Source organism: Camellia sinensis, chromosome 6 (genome assembly GCF_055761805.1).
Source record: "Camellia sinensis isolate YWXY chromosome 6, ASM5576180v1, whole genome shotgun sequence".
NCBI classification, from domain to species: domain Eukaryota; kingdom Viridiplantae; phylum Streptophyta; class Magnoliopsida; order Ericales; family Theaceae; genus Camellia; species Camellia sinensis.
In genome coordinates this window covers 124,951,464-124,967,212 of record NC_138966.1, presented here as the reverse complement: position 1 = coordinate 124,967,212, position 15,749 = coordinate 124,951,464, and the positions used below count along the sequence as shown (strand labels likewise).

The window sequence follows — 15,749 nt, the reverse complement described above, 5'->3', positions numbered from 1 at the left end:
AAATTACAATGACATCTCTTAAGATTTGCTTCTAATACAGATTCTTCCCTTACATTTTGAAAATTACGCCTACTCCTTGTCAATGTTTAACTTTTAACCTAAGTAACAGAAAAGATGTAATAACCATGATATCCTCAATTAAAAATATAAATTTAGTATGTTACCATCCTCATCTCACTCCCCACCCACCCACAATCTACCCAACTTGTACACTCCAACACAATGACTTCATCACCACCTTACACAATACACAACATTCTCTCCCGCCACCTTTCCCTTACCATGATTCACCTCTAACCACTATCAGCGAAGTGGGTTTCAAAATCGAAATTGAACCCAAGATGGACACAAATCAATCGCACATTAAGGCCTTGTTTGGCAAAGGCTAATTTTTTGCTTTTTGAACTAAAATTCACAAAAAGACAAAATAGGTTAAAATAACCAATAAGACAAAATGTCACATCAAACCCATAATCATTTCACTTTTTCTCTCACAAACATAACATTCAATTACAAAAAAAATCTAACTATATTTCCAAACACAAATATTTTACCCTATTAACATAGCCTACTAAAATAGCAACTTCCTAAACACTTACTATAAATGTGTGTGTGAGGGAGAGAGAGAGAGAGAGGTTCACAAAACAACACCAAAACAGTAGCAACTTGAGCAAAAACAAGGCCAAAACAGCAACATTTTATATTTTTTTTTGAGCTAATCTGAGATGTGATTTTTTAAAGAAAAATCAAACCCATTCTCCTTCTCCGTCTCCGATATGGCTAGATTGCGGCTTCCCATTTGGTTTGCGAAGTCATCTCTGACGTCCTCTCTTCCTCTTCCTTCTCCTCCTCCTCTTTTGTTCCTCCTTCTCTATTTCTCTCTTTCTCTCTATTTGTTTGGGTTTGGTTCTCAATTTTTGAGAGAGAAACGAGAAAGTGGAAGAAAAAAAAAATCAAAACGATGTCGTCTCCGACATTCGAGCCATTCGAGGCAATGAGTTTCGAGCTACAAAACATTTTTCTTTATATTAATAATATAATATTAAAACATATTATTTATAATATATACAAACACTCAAAAATATATATAAATACACAAAATCCTATAAAATTATAAAATAATATAAATAAATAGACTAATAAAGTGTATATTAACAAGTCAAATGTGTAACATTTAAATATCGATTAGTATGCAAGGTGTTGAGTTTGATCCCTCTCAGCAACTTATTTTTGATGCATGGAAGTTTGGCTGGTTTGCTCTGCCCGGCTTTGGTTTGGCAGTTAAGCTGGTTTATCCATAGGTTTCACTGGTTTCTTTAAAAGAAGTCGGTTTTTCAAAGGAAATGGATTTAAGGGTGTACTCGGACTGGATCTTGGACTAGTCAAAGCAGCCTGCCCGATTTTAAAAACATTGGTATGTATCATCTATTTGTTTGAATGCACAACATACTGGTTTTTGGTTCCTAAGCACGAACTTGAATCTAGTGACTTAACCATTTGAATTCAACTTTCTTTCGTTCAATTGAGTGTTTTTTTTATACTTTGTTTGGTTGGGCGATTTAAAAATGGAAAGATAAAAGGTGTGTAAACTAGGTGAAACGTACGTATATTTTATTCTCATTTTACTTATCTTTTCTCTTTTCTCTTTTCCTTTCCAAATCCCTTCTCAAATCCCCTAACCAAATACATCGTTAAGAAATTTGACGTTTCTGTAATGCCATATAGTAGATGTCTCATGACTTCTCTACGTGGAAACTAAAATATCGAGGATTTTCTAAAGAATTTGAATTTTTGGATTAGTCTCTATAGCATTGTGAGTGAGGATTTCAAAAATTCAAAATTTGAAATCTCGTAGGCTTTGCTTTGTTGAGTCAAAATTTGGGGTTTTATAGTTCGATACGGGGCTCCAATATTGGATTCCAGTAGTAATGTTAAATGTATCTATAAATTTTTTTTTTTGGATGAAGTATCAATAAATTTCAAATAGTGATTTTATGAACTGTTTGATTCTATTTTTTTTTTCCCTCGTATAAACCCAAATGTCTCATTCTAGTATGAATTACATAATTGGCCAAATATAAATGTGCGTATATTATGTGTTGAGGGACAAATGTGAGTTTTATCATAATGTTCAAATTACTAAACATAACACTTCAAAAAAAAAAATAAAATTAGTGTATTTTTTGAAACGTAACACTTTAATGTAACACTAAAAAAATGTAACATTCCAATGTAACACACTAAAAAAAAATTTAGTGTGCTTTTTTCAAACATAACAACGTAACATTAAAAAAAAAAAAAAACTCTTTAGTGTACTTTTCTCAACGTACCACTCCAATCAATGTAACATACCAAAACTCCTTATTATGCTTTGTTTCCAAACGTAACACTCCAATGTAACACACTAAAAAACTCCTTAATGTATTTTTCTCAACGTAACAACGTAATATTCCAAAGAAAAAGAATTTGGTTCTAGAAATCTATATTGAACTGGGCTCAAAATAGGGATAGAAATACTAGGTTCTTTAATAGAATTGCTAGTCAAAGACAAAGCAGGAACTTGGTGGACTCAGTGGTAACTGATGGAGTTAGCATTGAAGATCCAGATCTGGTGAGACAGGAAGTGCAAAGGCATTTTCAGAGGATTGCCATCTAGACCAAAATTGTCTGGTAGGTTTGTGAAAGTTAGTAATGCAAAAGTAGTGGAGCTTCTTGAAAAAGAATTTACATTGGAAGAAGTATGGGATGCAGTAAAAGGTTGTGATGGGAATAAAATGCTGGGATTAGATGGGTTTAACATGGCGTGCATTCAAAAATGTTGGAAGTATATGAAGAGTGACCTATTCCAATTCATACAGGAGTTCTATATTAATAGTAAGCTGGTCATAGGGCTTAATAGTTCATTTGTTACCCTTATTCCAAAAAAGATCAACCCCTCAAGTTTGGCTGATTACATGCCTATAAGTTTAGTGGGTGTAGTATATAAAGTATTGGCTAAGGCACTTTCAAAAAGATTGCAAAAGGTCTTACCATATGTGATTAGTGAAGTGCAAACTGCCTTTTTGGGAGGTAGCAACATTTTTGATGGGGTAATGATTGCTAATGAGGTGGTGAATTGGTGGAAAAAGTCCAAAATGAAGGGGATGATACTCAAACTGGATTTTGAAAAAGCTTATGATTCGGTTAACTAGGAGTATTTGTTTTCTATGATGGCAAATATTGGGCTTGGGGATAGATTGTTGGGTTGGATACGAACTTGTGTCACAATGACAAGGTTTTCTGTACTTGTTAATGGATCGCCAACCAAGGAGTTCTGTCCACAAAAAGAATTAAGGCAAGGTGATCCTTTATCCTTCTTGTTGTTTAATATAGCAGCTGAAGGACTTAACCTATTATTGGAAAGGGCAAAAGCTTTTGGATTATTAAAGGGAGCTATTATTGGGCTAGCTGGTTTGAACTTGTCTCATCTCTAGTTTACCGATGATACTATCCTATTTTGCAAAGCAGAGTGGGAGGAGATTATGATTGTCAAAAGAATCCTTAGATGCTTTGAGCTTATGTTAGGACTTAGGCCTCGTTTGGGAACAAGCTAATTTAGTAACTTTTTGACTATTTGGCTAAAAAGGTAGGTAAAAAAAACTTGTATGTTTGGGATGACTTTTTGGCTAATTACGAAAAGATGTGCAAAAAGTAAAGAGAAAAGAGAATCTTTGACTTTTTGGTATGGGTTGTTGGCTTTTTGGCTAATTTAGTAACTTTTTGGCTAATTGACTAAAATAGCCTCTTGCCAAACGAGGCCTTAAGATAAATTTCCATAAAAGTGTGGTGTGTGGAGTTGGGATTTGTGATGAAATGGTCAAGCCTTTGCTTCAAAACTAAAGTGCCTATGTCAGAGGTTGCCTCTCAAGTACTTGGGCTTACCACTTGGGATCCAAGAAGAACGAAGACTTGGCAACTTGTGGTGGAGAAAGTAAAGACCAAGTTAGCTCTATGGAAAAGAAAGATGTTGTCCTTTGCTGGCAGGTTAACATTGATAAAATCTATTCTAGATAGCCTTTCGGGATTTTACATTTCCGTCTTCAAACTCCCTAAAAGAGTAGCAAAGGAAATTGATAAGTTGAAGGCATCATTTCTGTGGGGCAGCTCAGAGATAAGAAGGAAGATTCATTTAGTGAGTTGGAAAAGTGTAACTCTAAGCAAAGAACAAGGAGGGCTAGGCATAAGAAGGGTGAGAGACATAAATGACTTTATGTTAGCTAAGTGGTGGTGGAGGTATGGGGTGGAAGATAATTCACTGTGGAAAAAATTAATTATAAGCAAGTATAGGGGAGTAGGAGGTAGATGACTACCAGTGATGGAAGAGATTGGCAATGAATCTATTGTCTGGAGTGACATACTTAGTGTGTCAAGGTCTAACTTTGGACTATTTGATTTTTTTTGTATCCAACTGTAAGATTGCGATTGGCAATGGGTGTAGGATTGATTTTTGGCATGATAGATGGTTTGGGAACCTTCAATTGAAAGTGGAATTTACCAAGTTGTTCCAATTATCTATGGAAAAAGAAAGGTCATTGAGTTCTTTCATGCAAATGAGGGATAGCTTAGGGGTTTGGAAGTTACTATTCAGAAGACCACTTCTTGCTTGGGAGGAAGAGGAGGTTAGTAGGTTGCAAGTATTGATAAGAGATGCTCTTGGGCTTAATGTGGGGCTGAAGGACTTTATTAGGTGGAATGCATCCCTGGATGGTCAGTTTACTGTGGCAGCAATAAGAGAATGGTATGAGTCGAATCAAGGTCCAAGATTGCAGGTCCCTAGGTTGATTTGGAAAGGTGTAGCTCCACCAAAAGCTCAGTTCTTGAGTTGGTTGACATGGAGAGGAAGGGTGAAAACAATTGGTACGTTAAAGAGGTTTAGGCCTGTGAGTAGCAGTGTAGAGAATTTGTGCCCTTTCTGTAAGCTGGAAGAAGAATCAGTGGATCATATTCTATTGCAGTGCTCTATGGTTTGGAAGGTTTGGTCCTCTCTGCTGAATTAGTGGGGCTTATCTTGGGTCACACTTGCTACTGTTGATGGAGTGCTGCTATGGTGGTTGGGAACACAATTCAAGAAGACAGTTAATAAGATCTGGCGGCTTGTACCAGTTGCAATGCTATGGTTAGCATGGAGGTTAAGAAATGACTGTGTTTTTCACGAGAGGCAACCGAACTTAGAGAAGCTTGGTGAAATTATAAAGGTAAGGATTGGGTTGTGGGTGAAGTTTAGGTTGCCTGCGATCCCTTATTCAGTGCATGATTTTGTGGAGAATCTGATTCAGGTATGTTATTGTGTGAAGTAGGGACTCAGTTTTGCTGCTGCTGCTGCTATTGCTAGTTTTTTGCGAATGCAAAGCTGCTACTAGGTGTTGTTGCTACTGCAGAGTTGCTTTTGCTTGTTCGGTTGAGGGTGTTTTGTTTTTTTTTTTTTTTTTTTCTAGCTGTTTGATTGGACTCTCTCTAATCTTGGGCAATGTGTTGGCATATGATTAGGTTAGCTCTTTGGTACCAACCTAGTTGGGATTGTTGAGTTTAACTATGATATTTGTTGCACTCCCCTGCTTTATTGATGTATGTTCTCCACTTGTATATAGCTTCTTCATTAATAAAGTTTTCTTTTTTTGCTGAAAAAAAAAAATATATATATATATATATTTCAAAAAAACTCTTTAGTGTAATTTTTTCAAACGTAATACTTCAATTAATGCAAAACACAAAAACTCTTTACTATATATTTTTTTAATTGTAACACTCTAATGTAACATATTATAAAAATTCCATAGTGTATTTTTTTCAAACGTAACAATATAACATTCTAAAAAAACTCCTTAGTGTATTTTTGGCAAACAGAACACTCCAATCAATGTAACACACAAAAATTCTTTCATGTACTTTTTCCAAATGTAGCACTCTAATATAAAATACTCCAATTAACACCAGAAAGTCACACAAAAAAATCAACCCCCCAAAAGAATTTTCCACACCTCACTTTTCCATTTCTATCTAAAAAACGAATCAGAAAATTAGAAAAATGAATTACAAAAGGACATTCACCTAAACTTAAATGGCTCCAAATCAAATAAATACAACTTTCTAAAAAAAAAAAAAATTCATTGGTTCATAAGAAAACTCTTACGATTAAATGATCAACATTCCCCTATTTGAGATTTATTGGTAAATTTTTTATTTTTTTTCCTCGACATGAAATCATGGACAAGGTAATTATAAAAGTCAATAATATAGTGTGACTAACACTCAAGTTCTTGACATATTATTTTTTTCGAGTACACAGTATTTTGATTGTACAACGCTATACGCTTTCCTCTTTTGTTTCTAATTTCTGTTCAATTGATTTGGCTTCTTTTGTTTCTGATTTTTGTTCAAGTAATGGTTTGGCTTTTGCTTCTTTGTGCTTCCCCCACAAAACACAAAAGAGGCCTCCCACTAGCAGTAAAGCTCCACAAACACTGCCACAACATCACATTGACACAACACGAACACGAACAAACAAACACAAAAAATAAAATAAGTAACAATTGACATTACATGGACACAAACGCATAAAACAAGAGTTGAGAGGAGAGAAAATGGACCTTCCCCAATGAGGGGTCTCCTTCCACAAGATTGCTGAGAAGATGGCTGTAACAATGAATGCTAATGGATTAAATGCAGCTGAAAAAACCGGGCCTCTCTTCTCTATCACCCAAATTCTCAACCAGTATGTCAGCGCTACGAAAATTACACCCTGCCATTTTCATTAACACTTAATTCAACCCAAAAAAAAAATTTAAAAAGAGAAGAAAAAAAAGGTTGAAGAAGATATCTTACACAATAGGCCACAACAAGAAGGTTAAGATCCCAACCAAGTTTCCATGCTGATATGTTCCTCTCAACTGCCACAGCCCATATTGCCGATTGTATGCAGCTAAAGAAGCATTGTATTGTTGTAAGTCTTAGTTTATCTGGATATATCTTTGTGAGAGGACCCTGAAAGCCAATCAATTCGTACAAAATAAGTCTAGGAACAAATAAATCGATTGCAAAATTATATATATAGATAAAAACAAATTTTGTAAAATCTTGTCAATTCATGTGTATTTTATATTTAACTTTTGTGTTTAAAGTAAAATTGTTCATGGAATGAGTTTAGGAACATAGAAACGGGTCACAAAACCAGACATAGAATGGAAAAAACTATCAACAGGTTCTAATAGTTAGACTTAATTCTCATCAAGTCCTATTGAATATAAGTTGCTAAAAGTTGACAATTAGCCTTTTCTTTTTTTTTTTGCCACGGCTTTTATAAATTGTCGCTAAAAACTTACAATTAGTGACGTTTTTCTATGACGAATTTTTCAAATTTTTGCTGAAAGTTGAAAATTGGTGACACTGTTTTAAACTGTCACTAAAACTTATAATTAGTGACATTTGTTGTGACAAAATTTTTAAACTATCACTGAAAATTAACAATTAGTGACATTTTTTAATAGTGTTTGATGAAAAATGTCATTAATAATCATAGGATCTATTGGATAGTAAGTCCACCGATTAGGACTTGCACGTAAGTATCCTAATAGAATGTAGGGCTGGGCATAGGGTTATCCGACCCGCCCAAACCGCCCTACCCGATTCGACCCTCACGCATATGGGCAGTTTCGCAAATATATTAGGGTCGGGTGTGGTTTGGATTTTGGCTAATTTTCGGGTTGCGAGCGGGTCGCTGGTTTGAACCGTACCCTCCTAACTCGCCCACATTAAACCTTTTTTTTTTTTTTTTTATATTTCAAATCTGGACCGTTCATCTTCACTTCATCTATACCCAAACCAAACAAACAAAAACCCTAATCTAAACTCTCAAAACACATTTGCGCAGCTCTCACTCTCTCATTTTTCATTTGGACCGATCAACCTCGCAAGAGATCAACTCTCTCTCATCGTAAGATCAACCGATTGACCTCACTCTCTCATCGCACCGGTCAACCTCACAAGATCGAATTTCTCTCTTCAACTATGTGTGTCTTTGCCTCTGTCTCTGTCCCCGATCTCTATTTTTATGTGGACATTCAGATCTGCGTCTCTTTGTGTGTAGCCTCTCTTCTAATCTCACTCTCTCGTTCTTCTATCTGTGTGTGTGTGTGTGTGTGTCGGCCGGCGAAGAGACTGATTGACCTTCACAAGATCGAATCTGCTTTGTAACTCACAGAGGTAAGCCTTTCTATCTTTGATTCTCTTTCTCTCTCTCTCTCTCATTCCCTCCCCGACCTTCTATTCATTTCTGTCTCTAACTCTGTTTTTTATTTTTTATTTTTTTTGTTCATCTCTGTCTTTGAGTATATTTGTTCATTTTTGTTTGGTTTTTTTTTCCTTAAAAAATTCTATTATTCAATCTGTGATTCAATTTGTGTTAAATTTGAGAGTTGGAATTGAATCTGTGTTATTGGAATTAAATCTATTATAGAATATGTGTTATTGAATCTATTAAAGGGTTATTTGTTCATTTCTGTTTTTTTTTTTAAATCGGTTATTCAATTTGTGATTCAATCTGTGTTAAATCTGAGAGTTGGAATTGAATTTTATTATTGGAATTAAATCTGTGTTATTGGAATTAAATCTATTATGGAATATGTGTTATTGAATCAGTTAGAGGGTTAACATTTTTTTTTTGTTCTAAATCTGTTATTCAATCTGTGTTAAATCTAAGAGTTTGAATTGAATCGATTTTATAGGAATTAAATTTGTGTTATTGGAATTAAATCTATTATGAAGTATGTGTTATTGAATCTGTTAGAGGGTTATCATTTCTGTTTTTTATTTTTATTTTTTTAAATCTGTTATTTAATCTATGTTAAATCTGAGAGTTGGAATTGAATTTGTGTTAATAGAATTAAATCTGTGTTATTGGAATTAAATCTGTTATGGAATATGTGTTATTGAATTTGTTAGAGGGTGATTAAATCTGTTATTAAATCTGTTATGTTATTGAATCTATCATGTTATTAAATCTGTAATTATGTTGTTGAAATTGAATATGTAATCTCTTATGTTATTGAAATTGAATTTGTAATTTTTGTAATCCAATTTAAATTGAGGATAGTGTTCAATCTCTCGCAATCAATCTTTTACCTCCAGAATCCTTTAATTCTCAAATCAATCCCCTCTTAGCCAAACCCGAACTTGAACCTAAGCCTCCTAGACCTCCAAAGAGAAAGAGTGAGGGTGGAGGGGGGAGAGCACCATCCACAGTTTGGGATCATTTTGTTAAGGCTATAGGGATCAATGGGAAGCGTAGAGCTGTATGCAAATATTGCAAGAAAGAGTATTTGGCTGACTCTAGACTTCATGAGACTAGCAATTTGAAGAGTCATACACCCAATTATAAAGAATATCCAAATAGGGATAGAGATGGTCAAGAAACATTAAATCTTAAACCGAAACAAAATGAAGAGGGTGTTGAGGTTCTACTAATAACTTTTAATTTTGATGCTTATAAAAGGTCTCTTGCGAAGATGGTTGTCATTGATGAGTTGTCATTTAGATTTGAAGAGGGAGTTGGATTTAGAAAATTTTGTAATGTCATGCAACCGAAATACACACCAATCCTCTCTCGTCATACCATATCTAGAGAAGTGCTTAGCATATTCAAGAATGAAAGAGATAAGTTAAAGAAGGCTACGAAGGGTCGTAGAATTTGCTTTATTATGGACACTTGGACATCTATTCAGAATTTATGTTACATGTGTTTAACTGCTCATTTCATTGATGATAACTAGAAACTTTAAAAAAGAATCATAAATTTTCAACAAGTTGAAGATCACAAAGGAGAAATATAGCGACCCCGGTCTTTTCCCATTTGATTATTGTATCCGGACTCAGGTTCCGTAGATTCTGTCATTGTATAATTGTTGTTGTTGTCCTTTATTTTCTCATTTGGAATTATAGGATGTGTTGGGCAGGTTTGTTTCAGGTTGGTTGGGTTTAGAAACCTAGTGTTGCTGTCCAGGATTTTGGTTCTTCGCTCGAGCAAGGAGTTGGTCGCTCGAGCGAGGAGTTGGTCGCTCGAGCGAGAGATGGCGTCCAGTTTTGACCTGTAGCTCTGCATTCTTGGCTCGAGCGCGATTTTCTTTGCTCGAGCGAGTTAGTTTGTTCTTCGCTCGAGCGATGGTTCCTTCGCTCGAGCGTGAGTCTGTTTACAGACCTGAGGTTTTGAGTTCTTCGCTCGATCGAGTTTTCTTTCGCTCGAGCGAGCTTTTAGGTTGTTCGCTCGAGCAAGGTTTCCTTGGCTCGAGTGTAGATTTTCTGTGTCTGGTCGCTCGAGCGACAAAGGCTTCGCTCGAGCGAGCCTGTCCAGTTTATATATACAGCAGCGGGTTTTGATCAGTCCTTTTCATCTTCTTTTGATTCCAAACCCTAGGTCCGACTTCTCTCTCTCCCTACTCACCTTCTCTCTTAGTTTTGATCCACTTAAGGAGTGTTTCTACCCTAGATCCTTCATTAAAAAGATAGAGTGAGTCAAGAGCTTCCATTTAATCTGAGCATTTGGCGATTTGGAGCACTTTGGTATTTGGGCACTCATCTCTGTCTTCACCATTTGGGTTGTTTTCTTTGAGGTAGGGATTTCCTACTCCATTTTATAGGTTTTGTTCTAAGTTTTGTTATTTTGATATGTTGGGGATACTTTGGTAAATTCTGGGAAAAACCCTAGTTGTATTATTAAATTAATTTGTATAAATAATTCATGGAGTTGGGAAAAGATAGTTTAATTCATGGAATTGGGGAATTCATTGATTAAATGGCGTAGTCAGATAATTTGAATTATTTGTCTATTGAATTGTTGACATAGTTATTTTCAGTTTAGAAATAACTGTTTTGGGCTATCGGTGGAGGATAGTCGTGATTGTTGTAGACATTGCATGTGGATTAGGAATAACTGAAACTAATCACATTGGTTAAGTCATTAATTTTGACTATTGCATTGATACAGAAGATACGTGTATTGATTGAGCATTGCATTTGCATACATTGTTTTGTGTGGGAGGAGATAGGGGATGTACTCCACGGTTTAGGGGAAGATAGGGGATGGACCTCTAAACCGGATTTTTGTTTGGGAGGAGATAGGGGATGGACTCCATTAGCATCACTTTTATGTGTGCTTATTTATATAGAAGTGTTTTATTGATACAGCACTAAAATGTGTATCAATCTGGAAGTATGAAGTGCTTTGAATTGAGCTTGAGTCTCATTTGTTTGTTGATATTGGAAGAATGTGAATATGATATATATAATTCACTGTTGTAAGTTCGGCCAGGTTCTGAGCCATGTTGATTAAGTTGGAAAGTAAAATGTATCTTAGACAATAGTGTCATGAGGCTGTAAAATGAAGTAATTGATTATCTTGGTTAACCATCTGTTGAATGCTATTGCTTTATTCATTTCTTATATGTGGTTTAGAATATTTCTACTGGGCTGTGGCTCACCCTTTATGGGAACATCATTTTCAGGTTCAGGTGATAAACTACCTCCAAGGACTTAGCTTGGGAGGGTTTGGCTTCTGGTTTGAAGAAGACTACCTTTAGTTAATTGTCTTTATTTATTAGTACATGTAAACATTCAAGCCTAGGGCTTTTCTTGTTTTGAGTTAGAACTCATATTTTTGTATCCAAGTTTTGGCTTGGAAAGATGTAAGCCTGTAAGGCATTTTATTCAATGTTACATGTAATGCTTTATTTAGTAATACTCTGATGAATGAATTAGTAAATTGTCTTCTTTAAATAATGCATGTCAATGATATATATAATGGGTTAATTTTGAGGGCGTTACAAGAAACATTGGGTAGGAAAATTGAGTCGTGTTTGATTGAGTGGAATATTGATAGCATATTCACCTTAAAAGTTGATAATGCTAGTTCTAATAATCTTACCATTCAATATTTGAAAACAATAAACAAAGATTTTTTTTTTTTAGAGAGGAACAATAAACAAAGATTGGAAGGAGACTATTTTGCAACATGAGTTTATTCACATGCATTGTTGTGCACATATTCTTAATCACGTTGTGGGTGATGGGTTGAAAGAAATGGATGATTCTATTGCCAACATTAAACTTGCGGTGAGATATGTGAGGTCTTCTCCTCATAGGCAGATGCTTTTAAGAAGTGTGCAGCCACACTCAAACTTAATTCAAAAGCTCTTGTATGCCAAGATATACCAACTAGGTGGAACTCTACCTATTTGATGTTGGAGGCAGCCGAAAAGTATGAAAAGGATTTTAACCGCTTGAAGTTTGTGGATTCTAATTTTGAACCTTATTTCAAGGATATTGATAGTGGCATAAGGAGAAGTCCTAATGAGTTGGATTGGAAAAAATGTAGTTTGTTTTTGAGGTTTCTAAAATTATTTTATCTTGTAACTGAGAAGTTTTCGAGATTTCTCTTTGTTACTTCCAATGCTTTTTACAAAGAAATGTTTGTTATTGAAAGCAAATTTAACCAATTAATTTTGGAGGAGGATGATACTTTGAGCACAATGGCAAAGACTATGAAACAAAAGTTTAGCAAGTATTGGGGGGATGGAAGTAAGATCAATTTGTTATTGTATGTTGCAGTTGTTCTTGATCCTACCAAAAAATGATATACTTGGAGTTTTGCTTTTCAAATTTATTTCTTGGAGATAATAAGAAGATGGAAAATACGGTAAACAAGGTTAAGGGTTGTTTGAGTCGTTTGTATAATCATTATGTCACACTTTATCCTTTAAATGAGAAACTTCCAAGTGTGAGCGAAGTTGTGAATATGGGGGGAAATGATGATGATGATGATCCTTATTCTTTGGTTGACTCCCAATTTAATTCCTATTTGGAGAGGCGATGCACTAGTGGATCTAAGTCAGAATTGGAGCAATATTTGTCCAAGGTTGAACATTTTGCGAAGAATCAAACATTTGAGATTTTAGATTATTGGAAGGTGAATGCAACTAAATATAGAGTGCTATCGCAACTTGCAAGGGATGTGTTAGCCATGCCTACTTTTACCGTTGCGTCGGAGTCGGCTTTTAGTACGAGGGGGCGTATTCTTGACCCATTTCGTAGTTTACTCTCGCCTTCTATGGTTGAAGCTTTTGTATGTGCTCAAAATTGGCTTCGAAACAACCTTCCAATTTCTCTTCGAAAGGCAATGGATGATGTAGAGGAATTTGAGCAATTTGACTCGAGTAGTATGAGAATTTATTAATCTTCATTTTTATTTGTATTGTTCATTTTCTAATGTAAGTTTTATTGATCTTCTTTTGTTGACTCTTAATTAGGTACTTTGGAGTCAAGCTCATCTTCAAGTTCAGCCTATAATGTCGATGCTAATACTATAATTGAACTCTAATCCATTTGCTCATTGGTAAATTTTTCATATACTCAACACATTTTCTTATTATATTGAGATGCAATATATAGACATTTGTTTTATCTTTCCATTACTTTATTCTTTTACACTTTTTTTGTGAAAGGAATTATGAAGATTAAAGATTAAATTTTTATTTTTCAGTTTGTTTTTGTGGAGAGTTCATCAACCAAATGCATGGAATTGAAATTTTTGGAACTTGGATGTGATTCATGATGATGGAGTTTGAGATATTGTGTTGCAAATGTTTTTATTTTATTTGACAACAATTTTAAATTTTGTTATTGCATTTTGGATGATTGTAATAGTTAATGAAGAATTACTTTTAGGTAAGTTTAGGATTTGGAATGATTTTATTTTAATTTTGTATTATTGGGTAGTAATAGTAGATGGAGAATGTTAACAAAGTAGTTGGAGAATGAGATTGATGATTTAGCTTAGGATTGTGGATTATTTTACTTTAATTGTATTGTTGGGTACTAGATTAATTTTCAATGATTTTAGGATTTTGAATGATTTTAGGATTTTAAATGATTTGTTTGTGTCAAGAATTGATTTTGTTGTGTTTTTAATTTTATAAGTTTTAATTCATCAATTATTAATGTTGATGCATTTTAGAAAATTGGAAGAAAATAACCCAAAATAAATATTTACAAAATGGGAAAAAAAACTCAAAAATTAAATTTTAAAGGAAAAAATTCAAACCGCAAACCGCCTGCACATTCGCAAACCCTATCTGCACAAACCGCAAACCGCACTGCGGGCGGTTGTGGTTTGACTTTTCCCCAAACCGCATAGGTGCAGGCGGATCAAAACCGAACCGCAAATCGCACAAATCGGATCCGCTAGCACCCCTAATAGAAGGTATAGATATGGCCAAGATTTTTCAAATCTCACCAATAAATTCTATAAAATTTTATCTATCCATGTGCATTTTGTATCTAATTTTTGTGCTCGTTACAAAATTTATTAAGAAGAATACAAAAATTGATCACAGGATTAGACAAAAAATGTATACAGATGGAGAACTTCAATAAAATCTTTTTCGTTCATATATTTTCTATGTTTAATAATTTTTATATTTGTAGCAAAACTGATTCATGAGAGAAAGAGAGAACCTGCATAATAAGCCACAAAGACCATGTAGCCTAGGCACAGAGAGAGAAAGAGAACCTGCATAATAAGCCACAAAGACCAAAGAGCCTGGGCAGAGAGGGCAAAAAGAGAGCCTTTTAGGCACTGTGCTTTGGTGCCACACCCTGTATATGAGTGTGAATTTTGAACTTGGGTAGCCTGTGGATACACAGGAGGCCCCTTCACAAAAGAATACACCACAGCCCCACCAACACATAGCATTGTACCCAATACCTTTGCCACTCCACTCCATTCAGTTATGGCAACGCTTTCCATCCTAAAAAAAATACCAACCACTAGGTTTGTCGTTAGCTTCTTGGTAGTACTTATGAAGATAATTCCTTTAGAAATAACGATAAGATTTATTATTAGCGTCCTGATAATACAAGATTGAATCGTGAAATCAATTTCTTTAGTAATAATAATAAGATTGTGTACACATCTTATCTTTCCAGACCTTGGTTTAGCATGATTTATATTCTATCAATTGCATGATTGGAATTGAGACTTTCATTTCATGCATAAAGTTGCAATATGTCATTAAAATCCAAAATCAAGGGGTTTATAATTGTTACATCAATTTGAATTTTAAATCTCCCTTAACTGCTTTTGAATTTAAAATAAAAATATGTTGATGTAGCTCTTTTACAACTATTGAGAGAATCACATCGACTTTAGTAAGTGCCAAGAGCTTGTGCGCTAAATCACTCTTTATTTGTTTAGTGTAAATTATACTTTTCACACTGTATTTTGCTTCAAAATTCAATTTGGTTCCTAAAGTTTAAATTTGGCCTTTATGTTCAAAATGGAAATAAAAATCACAATTTTTTTGACATAAACGAGTCACATGGGAGTACAAGTAATTAACATGGTTCAAATTAAAACAATAAAACTAAAAGTAAAATTTGGATTAGATTACAAAAATAAAAAATATAATTTATTTAGGATTTTATTTCTTGATGTACCTTAAAAGAATGGCGATGATAAAGGTAAAAGCAGGAATTGTGTTAGTAGTGGCAGAAGCAAATGTTGCTGGGACGTAACAAAATGAAACATTCAAGAGATTTATGCACAGCGTAATCCTGAAAACATTAAATATAATTAGAGTAATAATATAAAAATAAAATAAAATAAATTCTACATAATTTTATGTATGTTTAGAATTTTTCATATAATTTACATGGATGGTTAGATT

At 34.4% G+C, this 15,749-nt stretch overlaps 1 protein-coding gene across 1 annotated transcript; it reads right to left on the bottom strand.

Annotated features, from left to right (window-relative positions):
- Positions 1-6,200: 6,200 nt before the first annotated feature.
- Positions 6,201-15,631, bottom strand: LOC114316041 (WAT1-related protein At1g43650). The gene is made up of 5 exons (XM_082873117.1): positions 15,520-15,631; positions 14,594-14,831; positions 6,862-7,020; positions 6,627-6,778; positions 6,201-6,500 (listed from the first exon to the last, which is right to left on the bottom strand). The coding sequence occupies exons 2-5, from the start codon at positions 14,828-14,830 to the stop codon at positions 6,344-6,346; spliced, it is 705 nt and encodes a 234-aa protein (XP_082729243.1). The 5' UTR covers position 14,831; positions 15,520-15,631; the 3' UTR covers positions 6,201-6,343.
- Between the last annotated feature and the right edge of the window lie 118 nt (positions 15,632-15,749).

Excerpts from the sequence above, each read along its gene's own strand:
- LOC114316041 (XM_082873117.1), bottom strand. The coding sequence starts at position 14,830 with ATGGAAAGCGTTGCCATAACTGAATGGAGTGGAGTGGCAAAGGTATTG. Across the intron at positions 7,021-14,593 it reads CTTTGTGGCTTATTATGCAG|GGTCCTCTCACAAAGATATA; the intron begins GTTCTCTTTCTC and ends ATTGGCTTTCAG. Across the intron at positions 6,779-6,861 it reads TTCTTGTTGTGGCCTATTGT|GGTGTAATTTTCGTAGCGCT; the intron begins GTAAGATATCTT and ends TGAAAATGGCAG.